At 39.6% G+C, this 19808-nt stretch overlaps 1 protein-coding gene across 2 annotated transcripts in view; it reads right to left on the bottom strand.

Moving 5' to 3' along the window:
- SLC25A32 (solute carrier family 25 member 32) overlaps positions 1 to 19808 on the bottom strand; it is a 38317-nt gene that overhangs the window by 8871 nt on the left and 9638 nt on the right. The window contains exons 2-7 of one of the 2 annotated variants that reach the window (XM_031439435.2): positions 16460 to 16610; positions 14556 to 14641; positions 13282 to 13442; positions 12805 to 12918; positions 12320 to 12465; positions 10001 to 11370 (exon numbers count right to left, since the gene is read on the bottom strand). In XM_031439435.2, the coding sequence (XP_031295295.1) occupies positions 11235 to 11370; positions 12320 to 12465; positions 12805 to 12918; positions 13282 to 13442; positions 14556 to 14641; positions 16460 to 16610 (794 nt within the window). In that variant the 3' untranslated portion in view covers positions 10001 to 11234. Of the gene's footprint in view, positions 1 to 10000; positions 11371 to 12319; positions 12466 to 12804; positions 12919 to 13281; positions 13443 to 14555; positions 14642 to 16459; positions 16611 to 19808 lie in introns of those variants that run through there. The other variant, XM_064476914.1, reaches the window with a different exon arrangement.

Here is a 19808-nt window from a genome sequence, read left to right as displayed (position 1 = left end):
CTCGGACGAGCATGAGTAGCACTTTTCTCTTTGGGAATAAGCTGCTCACAGAAAGCACTCACTGAGCCCCGTTCCTCCCTGCAAGGAGATGCAGGTTGTACAAGGGCAGGCTGTACAGCAGTCTTGGTCCAGCACTGTCTGTGGCTGGATGGGTGTGTCTGCGTGATTATATCTGTATGTTATGGGGCTTTTAAAGAAGCACTCTTTTACACAAATAGAATTCTCATTCTCTAATTTCAGCCACATTCCTAATCAAGATAATATTTCATGCTCTACTTAACTTATCTATTTATAGGCAGACCTGGGTGGGAAAGATGTTAACATGAAGCCCTTAACAGAAGACGCTTGTTGCCTTTTCTTTTGATGTGTTGAATTGGTTTTGCCACTTTCTACGCTTGTTCTATTCAAGGCTAATGCCATAATTTATGTTGAAATTTTTATTAATTTAAACCAACAATCCTGCAATATTTAAGTTCTTCATACATTTTCTGACAACTTTCAAATCATCCAACTTTTATAGAGTTGGGCCTTCTACTATAAGCAGATCTTATTTTTCTAAGTTTACTGGTTAATCTTCTATGCTTTTCATGATGAGTGGAATAACCCAAGTTATTTAATATTTATAAAAACGTTTTTCTGTAAAACTAAACATTTTAAAGAAACTACACAACATATGTAAGGGTCCCACAGTGCTCACTGTTCATAAAGATGACACCAATGTCCATGGAAGAGTCCGCCAGCATCCTGGGCTGATGGGAGAGTAACAGGTAGGATTTAGGGTCTGTCACAGATTCTGTAAACTTCATACAGGAAGTTTTCAGATGCAGCAAGTAACAGAAAACCCAACTGACAATGGTTTAAATAGTGAACCAGTGAACTTCCTTTAAAACTACAGAGATACATGTTGCTAGGGGTCAGACTAGAATCTCACACAATGTGACTTAAGACCTAGTTTCTTTCTTTTAATCTTCTTATTGTCATCTCCTTGGTGTTGAGTCATTTTTGAACAAATTCACCCCTAATCCCATTCATGATCCTAATTGGGTTTGAGAAACTTGGAGAATTATGTTCCTTTTTTCTGACACAACACAGAATCCATGTCATATATTCAGAAAAGTGTCTCAGAGTCACTCTGATGGAACCAGCTTATGTGACTATGCCAATTCCAAAACATTCACCATGAATGGAGACAGCACATTCAGACTGGCTCTGCTCATCAGGGCCTTCCTCTGGGGCAGGGGTGGCCCATTCTATCTAAATCACAAAGGTGGGAACGGAGGGGAGGAGTGGGCTTTGGAAGGAAATTCACATGCTAAGAAAATAGACGCTGGGCAGCCATGTAACAGTTATTCATCACAGGTATTTCCAGAGTCTGTTTCCTTTAAATAACCCAAAACTTCACGTATTTTCTGCATGTTACCTAACATATTTTTAGAAAACAAATATAAAGGTTAAACGAATCATTTCATGTTATTTTACTTCTATAAGTAGTTTTATAATCACTGAAGAGACCTTGCTGTGAAAGTGGTAATAATTTTATCTAGAGGATTTTATATTTACTAAAGTGTCCACTTTCAGGAGAAAATCCTCACTCTTATGCCTCATGAGCTCAGACTTTTGCTATCCGTTCTTTAGTGCGGTGCTTAAAAAAAAACAAGGCTTTCTAAACTTGCCAGATCACAAGAGCACATACTAGAGCAGGACGGTCTTCTCAGAAAGCAGGGCTCCCTCCTCCCTCTGGGATCCCATTCTGCCATCCGTTCATTCTCTGGCTGGGGGCTCCCGCAAGCTTTTTCTTTTCTTCTTGGCCTGCATCTTATCTTCAAGCATGCTCCCTATAATCATGTTCTAATTCTCTCTTTGTCAACTTCCCTCACTCCCACTCCTTCCCAGACTGCCTGTACTCTTTTGCAGCTAAAGTTCCTTACCTTTCCTTTATCTGCTGAAATCCAAGACAGAGCCAATGGTGAAATGGATACTTGCAGTTTGCCCCTCCTGCTTAGCTGCTTACGGTCTTCGGCTTCTACAATTTGTTTTTTGTACTTTTTTTAAATTGAAGTGTAGTCAGTTTACAATGCTGTGTCAACTTCTGGCGAACAGCACAGTGCTTCACTCATACATGAACATACATATATTTGTTTTCATATTATTTTTCACCATAAGCTATGGCCTCTACACTTTCAATCTGCCTGAAGTTCCCATAGCATTAATCTTCATCCTACTGACATATTTACATGGTTGATAGACTCCTCTTTTCCTTTGATCCTCGTATCTGATTGGTCTTCCACTTGTTATGGAAATGACAGGCCAGCCAAGAAACAAGCACCACTCGGAGGGTTGGAGTACTCAGATGTATTACGCCGGCGGGCTCAGAGGGGCTTCTGCTCCGAAGCTCTGAGCACTTCCAAGCGTGCGCATGAGGTTTTATAGGGTAAAGTATACAAGCTTGGGTTATTCGGCCAATAGGCGTGGAACAGCTTTAGCAGCATCATTATCACAAAAGTGGGGGCAGGGAGGCAGCAAACCAACATTCCAAAGCCAGATATATCTCTTTGAAAATCCAGCTGGCTAGCAAAAAACATGAACAGCAAACCAACGCTAATTAACTTAGATTTACGAGTTAGTCCAGCAGAACTCAGACCAGTATTCCAATACTTAGATTTGTGAGTTATCTTGTTAGCCCAGCCCGGCTTTTCCTTCACACACTGTCACTCCTAAGATGTAGCCATGTCTTCTCCATTCTATTAATTTCTCTCACTGCTCTTTTATGCAACAAATAAAACCCAAACACATTTAGTCAGGTTCTGAAAGTCCTCATCTTGTTCCAATCTTTCAGCTTCTTCCATTACCACAATGACAACTCACTGCTCAAGACACTTCACCTGTGTTTTCTTTTTCCCATGGTTCCCTCAAGGTTCTCTTAGAAATCTCTTCCTTCCAGGCTCAGTTTGAATATTTTCTCTCCATGAACCCTGCTCTAGCTCCCTTCAAACTGTAAACGACCTCCAACTCCACTGACCGGGTCCATGCTCTATCACCAGCTCTTGACTAGACATTTGTCAAAGCTTTCTAACTAGTAACTCTGCTTCTTGCCCAAACGCTACTTGTTTCTCCAGGCAACCACTAGAATGATCTCTCATACAACCTTAACCCCTCACCATGGCCTATAAGATCTGACTGCTGCTAATAAGAACTTTACTTGAAATAATCCATTTACTCCTATGAAATACGTACTTTTAATGTCCTCATTTGCCATAGATGCTGGTGACCACCCACACAGATCCCTTTCACAGGGCTGGTGCACCCAGAGCCCAGCTGCTGCAGGTGTTGGCTAACAGCTCACAACTCCGCCTTACTTGGAGGACTGCCCTTGGCTGAGAAGAGGCACGCAGCCACCCCTCCAACACTCCTCCCCACACCACAGGTAGTCAATGACTGCCTGATATGCGGACATGATAGCCCATCCCTTCCCCTCCTGGCAGGACAGCCTCTGGGGTCCAATCACTACAGGTTGAGGCTGAACTTCCAAAACCTCTTCTTCCCCTGCCAAGCGGTGTTTTCTATACTCCCTTACAGATTTCTCCTAAGAACACTTCCATAAATACTTGCCCAAGAATTCCCAGCTCAGGCCTGGCTACAAAGGAACTGATTGTACAGAGGAAACTTGAGCAAAGAGAGGTAGAGTGATTTGCCTAATGTCAGGCAGAAAAACGGGAAAGCTGAACTTTGAAGCCGGACAGTCTGGCTCCCCAGCCTGCACTCTTCCCCACCATAGTGTAAGGACCACTTCTCCAGCCTCCCTTCTGGCTACTCATCCTCTCTGGCCAAGTTAATTTCTGCCTCAGGGACTTTCAACTCCCTATTCTCTCTGCCTAGGAAGCATTTCCTCTGAAATAAAATTCGTATTTTATAGCAAGACAAGAAAAACGTGAACAAATATGTATTTTTCTCTGCCCTTTGGTCTCCTCTCTCCCTTTCTGTGCATTGTGTATCCACACCATGCACTAACTAAACTGCCCCCATCAGCAGGAAGACCTGCTCGCCCATAAAAAGCAACAATCTTGTAGCATCAACAAGATGACTCCTTCAAAGACAACACTTCTTTTTGATATAAGGGGCCTCAATGATGTTTAGATCTGAGTTGTGTAAACTGTCAATAATACATCATTTAACGTACAGCCCTCTGTCTCAAAACACTTACGTAACTATGCCTTGACTTCTAATGGGCGGAATAGTTCTCAGAGCTTTCTGAGATGCTCTTTCCGGGTTATAATCCTCAAATCTGGCTCAAATAAAATTTTCCATTTCTTTCTTAGATCGACTGATTAATTTTTCGTTGACATATGCTTGGTGTAGTCAGCAGGACATCAGAGACACCAGCCAGAGGACAGCGGGAGTCTACCTGGAACCAGCGCTCGGTACCAGCATGGGCCCATTGAACCCCACTGGCTTCTCAGTATTTCTCACGTGTTCCAGTGAGTTCTCCTGATACTGGATCTCATTGGGTGGTGATCTGAAAAATGTTATTCAAGCTGGTTTTCACACAAGACTTGGTGTTTTAAGGGGCACGAGTGCATTTCCTAGGCCAAGACCTAGGGGGTCTGGGCGAGAGGCCCAGGGAAACATAGGTGGCTGGGTTTTTGTTACATTTGGCTTGAATTAGAAAAAAAATAATAAATTGACATATGGTCTGAACAAAACTTTTGCTAGTGAAATGAGAGACAACTTCTCATCTCTGAAGAATAAAGGGACATATTGCTCTTTCGGGTACAAGTCATCCTCAGCTGAGGACCTCACAGAAGTGTCTGAGGATCAGTCCCACAGAGGAACACACCACGACCATCAAGTAAGTACTGCTCGTCCAGGGAGCGCAACAGAGGCTGATCACCTAGCGCTCTGAGCACCCATGATGATTGTAGGCCGTCACGGGGAGAAACCAAGCCACGTAAAAGAAGTCAAACCGACCTAAGGGTAACTAACTCCTTGGGGAGCTAGACTCAGAAGCAGCACACGTGCAATCCACCACACTGTCTTCAGAAAGTTGTTCAGATCATCTTGTTGTGGACCACAACGGAGCGACTGGTTGGTGACATGGTGACTCGCGGATTGCTAAAAGACTTTACCAGAGTTTAAGTATGGGAATAGAAAGGAGTTTATCAGGGTGCTCTGTTATAGGCAACAGTGGGCCACACAGATGAGAGGTGTGTCTGGGAGCTCCGAGGGCCGGTTGTTGGGCTATTTCATAAGGTCAAGTCACAAAGTGCCTGATTGACTTGTGCACAAGTCTCTGATTGGTTGTAGGTGAGGTAAGAGGTTTAGGGTTGGTGAAGGGTGGTGGGGTTTGACTCTGTTAAGGTAGGCATTACCTGAGGCTATTAATTTGTTGGGGAAAACACGCCCAGTAAAGAATGTCAGACATCTGAGAGCCCAGGAATGGGGGTCTTTGGACATCAGTTGGCCTAGTTGGCCCAACATATCTCATATCTGAATTAGGCAACAAAATTAATACTGGGAAATTGTGCCTCAAAGGCCAATCATCTCCCATGCAAACAGCCACCTATGGGAATACCAGCTGGGTTTATATATGCTTGCCAAGTACTCAATTGGGAACTAAGGGAAATCGGGCCCTGAAACGCAAGCTGGGGTTCTTTCAACACTCCAAAAAACTTTGAGCATGCAGTTAAAACCAGCAGTCTTCTGGATCTGTGCCTGCTGCGTTTACTGGAAACAACACTGGTGTTTCTCTCTTAGAATTCTAAGATTAGATTAGTAGGGGAAAATATTTATAGGGCCAGCTCCATGGATCCTTTGGAGAAACATCTGAATTGTTAGAGAGCTCTCATCTTAAACTATTGTACCTATTTTAATTGGTATGCAGAAGCCCAAAAAGGCTTCAAAATTCCAAAATAGCCTCATTGAAAGATTTTCTGTAGGAGGCTAATGAAAGATTAATGCTATAAAAGGTACATAAAACTTATAACTACTACTCCCCTCTATCTTTCTTTGAGTACTCATTCTAGTAATTTTCTGAATTGCCTTTCTACTCTGAAGACAGTATTAGATGGTTACCTTTAGAAATGGGACCACTTAAAGCAAGTAGGCAAGCCTTTTCAGATCAAAGACTGAACTGATGGCTGTTAAAAAATTTCTTAAAACCCAGGGAAGACCCTCAAAAATATTCACAAATGGATTATCAAAATGGGAAGCCAAAGATCTGACTAAACTAACCATGACTGGTATTTGGAGCCTGATAGGAATTTTGCGGGGGCAGGGGGAGCCTCTCCCTTAAGCTAAATGAAGGAAAGTAAAACATTTTAATATAGGTGAATGGCTGTGTCAGTCCTTTGATTTCACTGAGGTGGCCACCTAATTCTTCGAGGAAAACACCTAGTTTTACAAATCTAATCTTTACAGGACCAGAGGTGTGGCGCCAGAAATAATCTGAAACCCACCAATCCTTTTATCGCTCACAAAACATCCCCTATTTATCTTAAGAGACTTATAAGTACTGAGGAAAAAAATACTGTTTTCTGGCCTTAAGGAGACAGTCATCCTAGGAGGAACCTGCCTTTCTCCTCCAATGTCTTTGTGATGCAAATATTCTACCTGGTCTTCCCAAAAAAGCTCCTTATCTCTGCCATCTTTTTAAAATGCAAATTTTGGGAAAGGGGGTAGCGGGTAGGTAATTTGGAACTTGTCAAGGACAAATAGAAGTCTTGTGTCTTTTCCATAAATATTAGTAGAAAGGGTTTAGCCATTTAGACAGGTGACCTTGATTTGTTCCATCTCCCAGAGACCTAATTTGAATCCAACTTCTTTTGTAACTGATGGATTCTCATTGTTGTACCTGATTCATGGCTGAAATTTTGAAATGGGAACTATGGGGTCTGAGTTTGTATTTGTACCTATGTGTGTTGTAGATGTGGCATTGCCAAAATTTTGTAGAAGAGCTCTATTTAATTGGCTTAAAGGAAGTTAAGCACTTATATAAACACTCAGAAATATGAAAGAAACTGGCCAGAATGAACTTCGGGTTCATGGGATCTGGGAAATGTAAAATAGTATTCGTATCTGGTTAGCTTAAGCTTGTTGGCTTGATTAATATAGACATGTCTTCAGAGTCATCAATATTAAGTATAATACTTTTATTTGTACCTAGGTTTACTAGAACTCATATACGACCTTATTGTTACTGCTACAAAATCTGTCAGCAAGAAAAATAACAATATGATGAAAGTTTAAAGTAAATAAAAGAGAGGTAAGTGAGATAAGTGCTTTGGGTAAACTCTTTAGAAATAACTGTGTTTTAGGAATGTCTGCTTTAAGCAGAGTCTCTCTAGATTTTGGTAACTTGATAAGTTAAATTACGAGAATTCCTTCACTGTCTGGGTCATTTTGATGCAGGAAAAATTAATGTGGGGCAAGAGGAGGGCCGTTTCCCAGGTCTTGGTCCCTGGGATGTGCCCCGCCAAGTGTAGGTCCTTGGCTTCATGCAGGAAAGAATTTAAGAGTGTGAGCCACAAGTGAGTAAAGGTAGATTTATTTAGAGAGATACACACTCCACAGAGTGCAGGCTGTTTCAGAAGGCAAGAGAAAGGCCACGAGGTGAGGGGGTTGGGTGCTCAGGTTAAAGTAAAAGTAGATACACACTCCATAGACAGAATGTGGGCCATCTCAGAAGGGAGAGAAGCCACAAGGTGTGTGGGTTGTTAGTTTTTATGGGCTCTGTAGCTTCATATGATAACAAGTGGGAGGATTATTCTAATTACTTTGGGGAAGGGACTGGGATTCCCAGGAATTGGGCCACTGCCCACTTTTTGACCTTTTATGGTTGGCCTTGAAGCTGTCATGGTACCTGTTGGAGTGTCACTTACCACGCTAATGTTACAATGAGCATTTAATGAAACTCAAGGTCTACTAGAAGTCAAACCTCTTGCCAAATTGAGCCTCAAGGCCTAATGGGAGTTGAACAATCTTTCACCATTTTGGTGTTAATTTCTGTCATTCCTTGAATGGCTGTGCCTTGCCCCTTTCCCTCCTGTCTCAATTTCAACTAAAATAAAATACTGGACCATTGCTGGGCAAGTCTAAGTTTACCTACTTTTGTAGTCTTATGAGAAACTAAAGGTGTTTGGGTTTATTAGACATGTATCTTGTACCACGTCAAGGAAAGAAATTCTATGAGAAGGTGTAGGTATCTAGAGGTTATAAAATACATTCATAAGTGCCAACCTGGAAATGCTGGCCTGACAGCTAACAAGTATTTGCTTCTTGGTTTTTGCTAGAGGTTAAGGTTTTAAGGTTAAGAATTGTAAGGGAAACGTTTCAATATGCAAGGAAAGTAGGATGGGCGTTTTCAGCAAAGAACATAAGAGGAATGGAAATGCATGTATTTTGTTAAAAAGTAGTGGCTTTGTCCTAGAGTTAGCTGTTTCTGAATGAATACATAAAGTTGTGGAAGGTTTGTGAAAAAGAAACAGAGTTTTGTGCACAGTCAGAACTGGCTAAGATTAAACTCAATTAAGAAAATAAATTTTAAAGGTAAAGTGGTACAAAACCTGAATTTGGTTCTCTAAGAGGGCAAAGTTTTCTTAAAATATTGAACTGCTTTTGGTAATAGATTGTGAGTTTCTTTGTGTTTAAGTGATCTGTTTAAAGCCAGTGAGATCTTTTTTCTGTCAAAACATTCATGATCAACAGGGGGAAACTGGGAAATAAAGTTCATATTTTATGACAACAATTTAAATATAAATTTTCCTCTGTCCTCTGGCCGCCTCTCTACCCGCTACTCTGGATTGTATATGAGATGTATACATATATAATATGTATATTATGCATTGACCAAACCTCCCCCATTGGCAGAATTCCTGCTCAGCCATAAAGAGCAATAATCTCCTAGCATCAACAAGACAGCTCCTTTTTAAAAGATAACAGACCTTCTTGATCTTGAAGGGGCCACGATGATGCTTAGATCTAGATTGTGTAAACTGTCAATAACATGTCACTTAATGTACAGCCCTCTGTAGCAAAACACTTATTACAATCCTCAAATCTGGCTCAAATAAAAATTTCCATTTCTTTCTTAGATTGGCTGATTAATTTTTCATCAACATATGCTTGGCGTAGTCAGCAGGACATCAGAGACACCAGCCAGAGGACACCTGGAGTCTACCTGGAACTGGCACTTGGAACCAGCATGGGCCCACTGAGCCCCACTGGCTTCTCAGGATTCCTCAGGTGCGATACCTCAGAGCGGCTCACTTCCTCACTTATGTCAATGTTTCAGATCCTACCTCTGCAAAGAGACGTTTCCTGACCCCTATGTCCTGACCTAACATAGCAACACTATTCTCCTCTCTGTAAGTTTATTTATAGCATTTAATACCTCAAATTATATTGTGTATATTTATATATTTTTTTCTGGCATACTAAAATGAGAATTCCGTTAGGGCAGGAATGTTGTCTGGCTCATTTCCTGCTACAGCCTCAGTGCTTGGTAACATACACGGCACAGAGCAGGAAGGAGCGCTGTACATGCTCAATGAGTGGAATGAGTTCTCTCTCCCCTCTTCTCAGAACTCTTACAGGGCTTGTAGAAATCTTCTTGCATGCTCTTAATCTAGAACTATAGTTATTTCATGCCTATTCTGCAAGTCTGAGGGCAGGAATTATGCTTTACTAATTTGGGGGTACACAGGCATTCAAATAATGGCACTACCTCTAAAACTCCAAATATCAATTGCAGCTTGTCTTTCCATACAGCGACAACTATCAGGATTTCATATAAATCACAGTATGATCCAGCAGTAGGAAAAAAAACACATCACATTTAAAACGCATTACTCTGGGGCAGGATGTAGCTCAGTGGTAGAGTGCGTGCCTGGCATGCATGAGGTCCTGGGTTCAATCCCTAGCACTTCCATTATAATAAATAAATAATTACCCCCCCCCCAAAACCCACGCATTCCTCTGCATGTTATAAGAGATACATTAAATACAATTAGGTACTTAATTCATCTTTATTTTTAAAACAAAGCCATTTTCAAAATATAAAAAATAGACCTCTTTTCAAAGAACCATTTAAATATGGCTTTGAAAACTATAATATTTTATTTATAACAAATAGATGGTAGTGCAAAAAGCATTCATAGATGTTTATGGTAAATAAAAATACTAGTATTCTGGCATCCTTTTGGGGCAGGCCTTTATAGTCATAGAAATTTACAATAACTGATAAATGTAAAATTGATAATGGCCTTTTAATTTGTATTTAAACCTGAATTTGAGCAACCAATGTGATTGGTCATTTATTTGGGATCTGGACCCATATATCTGAAATCTGAGTAAGAAGCTAAAGCTTCTCATTTCCATACAGTATGTCAACAAACATATCCCAATCATTCCAGTATCTGTATAAGGTGATCTATTAAGCAACTCCAGTAAGTTGATTTACAGCCAAATAAGCTAAATAAAAGCTGACACAGGCTGGCTCCTAGTTCAGATTTTATACATATAAAAGACACTAAGTACCCATGCCAAAAAATAATAATGGAACCCAGGATTACATTTTAAATTACAAAAGAGCCTCTGGGGAAAAAAATTGGTGGATGGAATAACAACAGATATCAGATATTTCTCAAATTAAGAGAAGTACATAACTTTTCAAATTTCTCTGGTTCATGCCAACTGAATGAACTAAAGCCTTTTATAATGGAGTTTTTTCTCACCAAAATTTCCAAATTCTAAAATGGTCAGGATTTGGGCAACATCTTTTTCAGCAAATCCTTAAAGTTTAATTTATCCTTGAATCAGCAATGACATCTTTAAGAAGCCATTTTCTTGCTATTGCACAGAGGTTGATTTTAAAGCCAATCCAGGCAAATGAGTTCAGAAAAAGCACATTCTTATAATCCACTTAGCAAACGCTGCCAATCGGATTGTACTTGGACAGTGAAATGGAGAAAATTTGCGAAACTCTCCGCTTGGTGTCAGTTTCAACTGTTGTGTTGCTGGCAACCATTCCAGACAGAGGTAGCCAAGTCCCATGTGTACGGGGAAGGCAAGAGCAGAAAAACACTGAAGACTCAGCGGTTCTGTGACTGCTAATGATTATAAACCGAGTTCGATTACGAGCCATGTTGCTGTTGAGTATTCTTCTGAAGGTTTTATATCTCAAATACAAAAGAAGCATGTTGCTGTCTTGGGCAAATGTACTGGAATTATCTTCTTTTAGCTTACATTTTCTTTTCTCTAAGGCCAAGTAAAAAATGTGAGACATTTTCATATACCACAAAGGTAATACAGCAGGCTGGAGTCACTCTAATCAGATTGGGGGCAATCCCTTTGTAAAATCCACCAATGCCTTCTTTCCTTTAGAGGGAAAAAAAAAATAGATTTATACTTAATTTCCTACAGAGCTAGCCTGAAGACACAAAAATTTGACAGGGCATGGAGCCAGCATTCAAATCGCACTGGGAGTAAAGTCCATGTTTTCAATGTCTGGAAGTAATGTAGTTTATGAGCTATTTGTAGGGCTTAGTATATTCCTTTTGTGAACTGAGGAAGACACGGCAAGGACACCTCAAAACTGAACTGAAAAGTGCTTTAATCATAACCATCTTTCAAACGCCTGTAAATGGGTGAACAGGCAGGAATGTTAACTGATGCAGGCATTAAATAGCTCATCGCTTATATAAATGCCAGACAACACTAAATACATACTGGAATAAAATAAAAATAAAACTATTTCCTTAATGCCTAGAATTCAATATGGCCTTGAAACTTTTCACTGAGGTCCTCAAATATTTACTGAATTGAACTGAATTTAAAATTTTAAATATTCTGCTCTGACCTTTTAGAATTAAAAAGAAACATGGGGTTGTCTACCTGTAACAGTTCAAACATTCCCATGCTGAAGAACAAACATCTCTTCCACACAAGGAAAACAAAGTGTTTGCAAAAGTTATGGTGCCGGTAGCCGGTGTGGAGCCTTCTTAATTGTATTAAACTAGGTTTTAATGACTTCCTGTATTCAATCCCATTCAAATATTTTTTAACACCTAAATTTTAATTCATTTGTCAAAGCAATTTCACAGATGTCACCTGAATTTTATAACAACTTTGTCAACCTAGATATTCAAATTCTACAAATGAAGAAGTTAGTTCTTGTGGCTCTCCATGCAGTAAATGGGGAAAACGGGCCAACTCCATGCTTTCACCCCCGCACAGTGGTCTTTGCTAGAAGACTAAGGTCAACTGGACAGTTTAAGATGTGCAGGGTCCCCCCTAAGAGCCGTTTTGCTGTGCCACATGCTCTTACCTCCACGTCTTTGTGATCACATCCAGGACCCCACTGTAAGACATGTGCTGATCCTGCAGGCGAGCCCTCACAACTTGGTATGGGTACGTTGCTGCCACAGCAAATATCTTGGAGAGTGCTGCAACTGATATATACTCCACTGTGCTCTAAAGGACAACACAGAACATTTGTTTTCCTTTAGAGAGGAGTTCTCTAAAAATATAGAAGTAAAAACTACACAGAAGTAAAAATTACACATGAAAACAAACACTTAAGTGGATCTGTAAGCGAAAAATACCGTTTCCTGTCTTAACACAAGCTCTGGCTAATTAAGAGGTTCTATTTTTAACATCTGTGTGTCATTAGCCTAGAAGATTGTTATAAATTAGTGGCAGAGTCAGTACTCATGATCCTAGCCACACTTATCAAAGTACATGTGACAAAATTTCCATCTACTAAATGCCCATAAATGTAAACGATACCATTTTTTTCAAGAATCATCTTACCAGCTGAGCTTCTGGTAATCTATTGATATGTTGGTTGTATTTCAACTTCAACAGCTCATATGCCATAAACTGAAGGGCACCGTGCGATGTTCCAAACAGTCCAGGAACAAATCCCTATAAAGGAACAATTGAAGAGGGAAAAAAAGGCTAAACCAAGCAAGTTCCCAAGGGACCAGAGCTTCCAGGGAGGTGAGTAAGGAATGGATGACCTCAATGTGTGACTTAGTGAAATGGTTACTCAACAAAGTTTTAGTCCTTCCCACACCCACCAGTGTATCACAATGATACCTCTCACCATAATGAGGATAAGAGTTTAAAGTATAATTTCAATACAGATTTCAGTTTTCATTAAATTGTTTCTTGCCTAAGTTTGGCTTCTTTCTAGGACTGACTATGGTTCATTCAAAACTAAGACAACAGAGCCAAGACAAAGTACAACCGTCAGCTATTAAAAGTATACTGAGAATAATTCATTACCTTATACAATCCACGCACACCTTCATACTTGTATATTTTCACAAGTGTATCAAACATTCCTTTATACTGCCGCTGGGAGGCGTTAACAACACCATCATACTGTAACATGAGGCGAGTTTTTGTTACCCATAATGGGTTGGTAATGCAGAGGGTCATGGCTCCTGAAATCAGATTTAAATATTACTCAGCATATAGGTACTTTCTCACTTCTGACAATATGAGTTAAGAACAGTGCACTCACACAAGAAATGGGGGTGCCCAACAGTGAGATGTGTTCACTGAGGCACAGATCTAGGGTTAACGGGTGACAGTTTCTTGGTGGTCTTAAAAAGTTCCCCATGAGGTTAGTGAAAAGTAAACTAAAAAGGAGATGGACCTCAAAGTGAGAACACCTTCCCTTTGAGGTGTGAGGACAGCAAAGGTGTCCTGGTTCCTACACAAAGTGACCTGCTGTGCAGAAGTCCTGACGCAGGCTCTGATAAGGAGACACAGACACTTAGGAGGACCCAGTACAACCCCAGAGGGGTTGAAGATTAGGGGAAAAGGACCAGGAATCCAGCACCTCGGTAACTGTGGCATCTACATGTATATCCACCCCAACTTTATCACAATCTTCCTCAAATCCATTCAAAGTAGCCACTACACCTCAAAAATAGTATCTGCATTCTTTACAGGAAGTGGTGATTTTTGTAAAAACAAACAAAAAGCCATCTGAGTAAGTTTCTCATTTGCCGAGTCTCCTAAGTACTCCTTTTATTCAACAAATATTTATTAGGTCCTGCTGTGAGTCAGGTCTCTGCCAGCAGCAGGGTATTCAAAAATGAGTAAGATAATTCTTGCTTTAAAAAGCAATCAGCAAACATTTAGAAACCAAGGCAGAGCAAGGTATCAGAGTAGGAGCTATGAAGACTTATGAGCCCTACTTTTTTTTTTTCTTCTGATTATACATACATAGGCAATTACACAAGGCTACTAAATTGCTTAATTCGAAAATGGAAATCATACTTTAATTGAAGAAATACTACACTGTATCATCTTAAAATTAGCAAGTCATAACTTTTCTAAATGTTACACCCTTTGTGATAAGTAAAACTCTTGAAATCCAAAATAATCCATCAGAATATCTGCTTTCTAAGAAATTTCATGTGATAACTGATTAATATAGTCAGATGAGCATATTTAAATTCTGGTATTCACAGAAAAAAGGCAAATAAAATTTTAAAAAAGGGAAAATCCAGTTGGAAGTTGATGTTTGACGTTTCACACTGCCTTACCAGCTTCAGCAGCGGAGATGAGGTATTCTGTGGCCTCTAACCGTTCAGCTCTTCCTTCTGTCTTATATGATTTGATGGCATTGTAACTAAAAGAATTAAACACGAGCAGCTGAGTAATTTTTGAACATGTGTCATAAAGTAGTAAAGTCTGCTTTAAAGTAACAACAACAATATCCCAAAAGTAGAAGTCAATGTATAATGCAACTACAAAATGAGACCTTTTTCAAATAATGGATTTGCTGGAAATTATTACTGCAAGAATATACCACCGCTCCCCACAAATGTATAAGGCTGGCAATACATATGTAAAATCACATGCTCAACCATTAATGAAAACAGCAGACAGAAAAACTGGAAGGGGGAGGGTCTAGGGAAGGTGCAGCAACTGAGCAGACAAGGCAGGAACAAAAAAGGGGCAGCCAACGAACACGGGCTGAGCACCTGTGTTCACGTACTGCGGGTGGCGATTCTGATAGTAAAATATTCCATGGATCCTTCCTAACAGATTAACAAGGATCACAGCGGTGCACAACATATAACAAAAGACAACACACAGTACCATAAGAGATTCAGGAGCTATTCCAGAGATCACAGAGGGCTTTGTGCAGGAGACAGCGTTGAGCTGGGAGTGGAGAGACAGGCGCAGTTTCAACAGGGAAATGTGAGAGTGAGCAGAAGTCACAGGGGTGGATGGGAACACAGGGCAAATTGAGTGAGCCACACGTGAGTGGCACACTGACATTTACACTTTACTTGGCATACTTGGCAGAAAATAGAGAGGCATAAAATGTTTCCGAATGAGGGAGTTAAATCAGCCTATTTTCTATAACTCTTAATTTCCACTTTCCTCTGAGAAGAAGACTTAAACTAAACAAATCTTTCCAAATGTTACTAATCTATTCTAACATAAAACAAGTGCACTGTTTTATTATAACTTCAAGACATAAACCTATATGGCTTGCCCTTAGAAACTCTCTTTAAAGAATCCACACAATTCTGAAACTATTAAATTTTATACATGCAGTTTCATCTAAGTATGTCTTAAAACTGAAAGTAGGAAAAATACTTAAATACTGAGGCTGATTTTTATTTTGCTTTCACTTAATATTTTAAGATTGGTCTGGACACTGGCATAAAATTATAAGCAATCAAGTAAAATATAGGACACCAGGTATTGATGTTTTCCTCAAAATGCCACGTTTCAAAAACAAAGTCTCCCCATTCACAGGTTCAGTTTGAAATCTCAGAGGCAAGCCCAGGACAGCACACGCTCCTCCACTGCTGTGCGGCGATGCTTTGTTTCCAGGCTCCCAGACACTCAGTGACTTGAATGTGGCTGCCATAGGTGCTTTCTGTGGCTTCAGCAAGTATGCAATAGTAGTTATTGCAGATGGTGAGGACACCTGACAGGTGAAGGAGTAAGGAAATGAACCAGCCAGGAAGGTGAAGGAGCAGGTCAGACACGAGGTAAGAAAGGAACATGCTTCAGACTCTCTCAGCCACGCGCTGGCTTTGGCTTTCCGTTCCCGCTAGGGAGCTCCCGGGTGCGTGTTCTTACGAGGACTCCAAGGTCTGTCCTCTTTTGCTTTTCCAACTTCATTATGAATCAAATGTATTTCTGTGAGATGAATTCAGCTCATCCGAGAAGTAGCTTCTGGAAGACTGTTTTTCCATCTCACCCTTTCACCTTCTTCCTATTAAGAACTTTTTTCCAGACCAAATGCCTCTGAAAATAGCTTACAGAGAATGAGACTAATAAGCCACTTTGCTCTTTCTGAAACCCTTCTAATTCAGAGAAAACTGAGTAAATGATTCATCTTGCTTCATCAACTGAGTTTTAAAAAATCATTGAAAATAAAAATTCCTTTTTATTTACTACTGTAAAATCTCCCAGATCTACTCACAAGAAAAAGTAGAGTCCCCAGGATAAACCTGCTCCCCACACATTTGGGGTTACTCCTTGGTAAAGTCCCCGTAGTCCATCAAGTTTCCAAATGGTAGTCAAGCAATGCAAAATTCCTTTGTATTTCGGTCTCAGTTCCAATCCATCACTCACTGCGGTAAAGGATACACAGAGTTACATGGGAGCAAAATTCGAGCTCTGAATTACATATAAAATAGGTATCACACAGTCATATAAAGGAGGTAAATTCAGAAGAAAAAATCCTTTTTTGTAGATAAAATTATTTTCCAGGACGTAATATTTTTTAGTTAATACATTCATGAATTTATGCAAGTTTTAAGTGCTTAGTATGCCCTTGTAAAATCTTGGGACAAGATGTGAGAAGTGACAAGGAAGAAAATGTAGAGAATGGGATAAACTTTTTTCTGGAAATTCTCTTGCCAACATGCCCCCCAACACCCCCCAACCCCTAAATCAGAATAGAAAGTAGAAAAAGTATCCTTCCCATCCACTGTTCTGTTACTCTCACAGGTTCTAAATTTATTAAAACATGGCAGAGTAAGGCAAAAATAAGTGATACTATATACATTTTGTGTCTCTTAAACAAGGAGAATTCAAGTCTGTTTTGAAGCTTAAAAGATAATACTTATTTTAAGTAACTTCTATTTCATGAAAGACTCCTCCACAAAAAAAGAGATTGAAAAAAAATTTGTAGTATAGAGCTAATATATCTAATACACAAAAAGTATTCACAAACCCATAAGAAAATGACAATCCCTAAAAAACATTATGGGAAAGTTACATAAATGTCAATTCACAGGAAATTACACATAGTCCAATGGAACAGAACAGACAGCCCAGAAATAAGCCCACCCACTTATGGTCGATTAATCTGCGACAAAGGAGGCAAGAACGTACAATGGAGAAAAGACAGTCTCTTCAACAACTGTGCTGGGAAAACTGGAGAGCTATGTGTAAAAGAATGAAATCAGAACACTCTCTAACACCAGATACAAAAATAAACCCAAAATGGATTAAAGGCCTAAATGTAAGACCAGATATCATAAAACTCCAAAAGGAAAACATAGGCAGAACACTCTGACATAAATAGTAGCAAAATTTTTTGAATCTATCTCCTAAAACAAAGGAAATAAAAGCAAAATAAACACGTGGGACCTAATGAAACTTAAAAGCTTCTGCACAGCAGAGGAAACCATTGACAAAACAGAGAGACAACTTACTGAATGGGAGACAATATTTGCAAATGATATAACCTATAGGGGGTTACTATCCAACATATATGAACAGCTACTACAAGTCAACATCCAAAAGCAAACAATCCATGCGTGGGGGCTGGGTGCTGAAATGTGGGCTTCAGCAGACAAACCCAGGGCAAGGACTGTGGTTGGCTGTGCAGAGACAGCCCAAAGGGACTGGAGTGTGGTCCTGGCCACAATCAAGGATGTGCGCAGGACGGAGCCTGGGCTTCTTAGCCCCATTGTTAATGTGCACCCAAAGGGAGGGGCGGGGCCTGGCCACAGAGGCCTCATTCTCAGTGGGTTCACAGCGGGCACGGCTCATCCTCTGGAGGGTCCATCAACAGAGGAAAGGATAAAGATGACATGATATATACAAAAGGAATGAAATTTTCCCATTTGCGGCAACATGGATGGACCTGGAAGGTATAATGCTAAGTGAAATAAGACAAATACTGTATGATATCACTTATATGTGGAATCTAAAAAATACAACGAACTAGTGAATGTAGTAAGACATAGACTCAAAGATATAGAGAACAAACTAGTGGTTACCAGTGAGGCGAGGGAAGGGGGGAGGAGCGCCATAGGAGTAGGGGATTAAGAGGTACGAACTATCAGGTATAAAACAAGCTACAAGGATATATTATACAACATGGGGAAAATAGCAGATATTTTAAGTATAAACCTCTAAAAATTGTAAATCACTAGACTGTACATCTGTAATGTATAATATTGTATATTTAGTATACATGAATACATGAATAAAAAAAGAAGCATTGACAAGATCGGGAGCATTCAGGGTGGTATGGCCGTAGACCAAAAAAAGAAGCATTGAAAAGGTTTTCAACCTAACCAATAAAACACAAATTAGATTAAAAAAGCTTTTTTTTTTTGGCTTCCAGACTGAAAACAATTTTAAGATTTGTTAATGCCCACTGTTGGTGAGGGTGCAGGGAAACAGGCACTTTCATGTCCTTTTTGAGAGCTGTTTAGTAAGAGTATCCAATAAAAATTTAAATGCAATTATTCTTTGACCTAGCAGTTCCATTTCTAAAAATATATCCTATGGAATTACTAGCCCAAATCTACAAAGATACACATAGAAGGATGTTCACTGTAGCATCCTGTGTGATAGCAAAAGTGAAAGTAAGAAATTTCAATATCCACCAATAGGAAAATATTTAAATAAATGATGAGACATCTATACTGTGGACTACTCTAAGTATTTAGAAAGATTGAGACAGGTAGCAAGATACCTGATTATGTTAAAATAATTAGCTTACTTAAAAACCACCCTTGTCAACTATACACATGTACTTTTACATGTGTTTAGGTATGGCTGTAAAAGGAACAGATGGGAACACTCATAAGGTTGATAGTAGCCATCTGCAGGGAACAAGACAAGACTGGCTGTGAACAGTTGTAGGGGGACAATGATAGAGACAATTCAACAATACAAATCAGATGATATAAAAAGTAAACAAAGATGCCATTGACCTTTTGTAATAAAATAAAACAAAGCAGCCCAAGGGAAAATTAAAGAAATTTTTTTCTCTGTCATCCTTCATTCAAGAACATTTTCAGATGCTTTATATCTGCAACTGAAATACAGTACTTTTAAAACCTTTTCCAAAAAAACCTTTTCCACGTAATAAATATTAAACTAGCATACAATCATTAAAAATGGCTTTTTAAAAAGAAAAACACGTATGCTGTAGAAAATTTACAAAACATAAAAAGGCATAAAAAATAAAAATCACTGTCAATGCCACCACTCAGAGATGACTACCCTATTGTGGTTATTTCCCCCCTTTCTTGTGGACGTAAATGCCAGTTCTCTTATCTCTAGACCAGATCTTTTTGCTGATCTTCAGATCTACATAGATAAATACAAGGAACAAAAGTTGCAGCTTGAACATATCCAAAACTGAACTAGTTTTCTCCAACCCTTTTGAAGCTGCTCTTACTCTACTGTTTGGTATGGCTCAATAAACAACACTCCCATCTACACAGATGCTCAAGTCGGAAACTTGGGGACCATCCATGAACACTCCTCCCTTCATAACCTCTTAACAAGGTTAAGAAGTCCTA

This window comes from Camelus dromedarius, chromosome 20 (assembly GCF_036321535.1).
Source record: "Camelus dromedarius isolate mCamDro1 chromosome 20, mCamDro1.pat, whole genome shotgun sequence".
Classification (NCBI taxonomy): Eukaryota; Metazoa; Chordata; class Mammalia; order Artiodactyla; family Camelidae; genus Camelus; species Camelus dromedarius.
The sequence above is the reverse complement of the archived record's forward strand: the minus strand, read 5'-3'. Positions and strand labels throughout refer to the sequence as shown.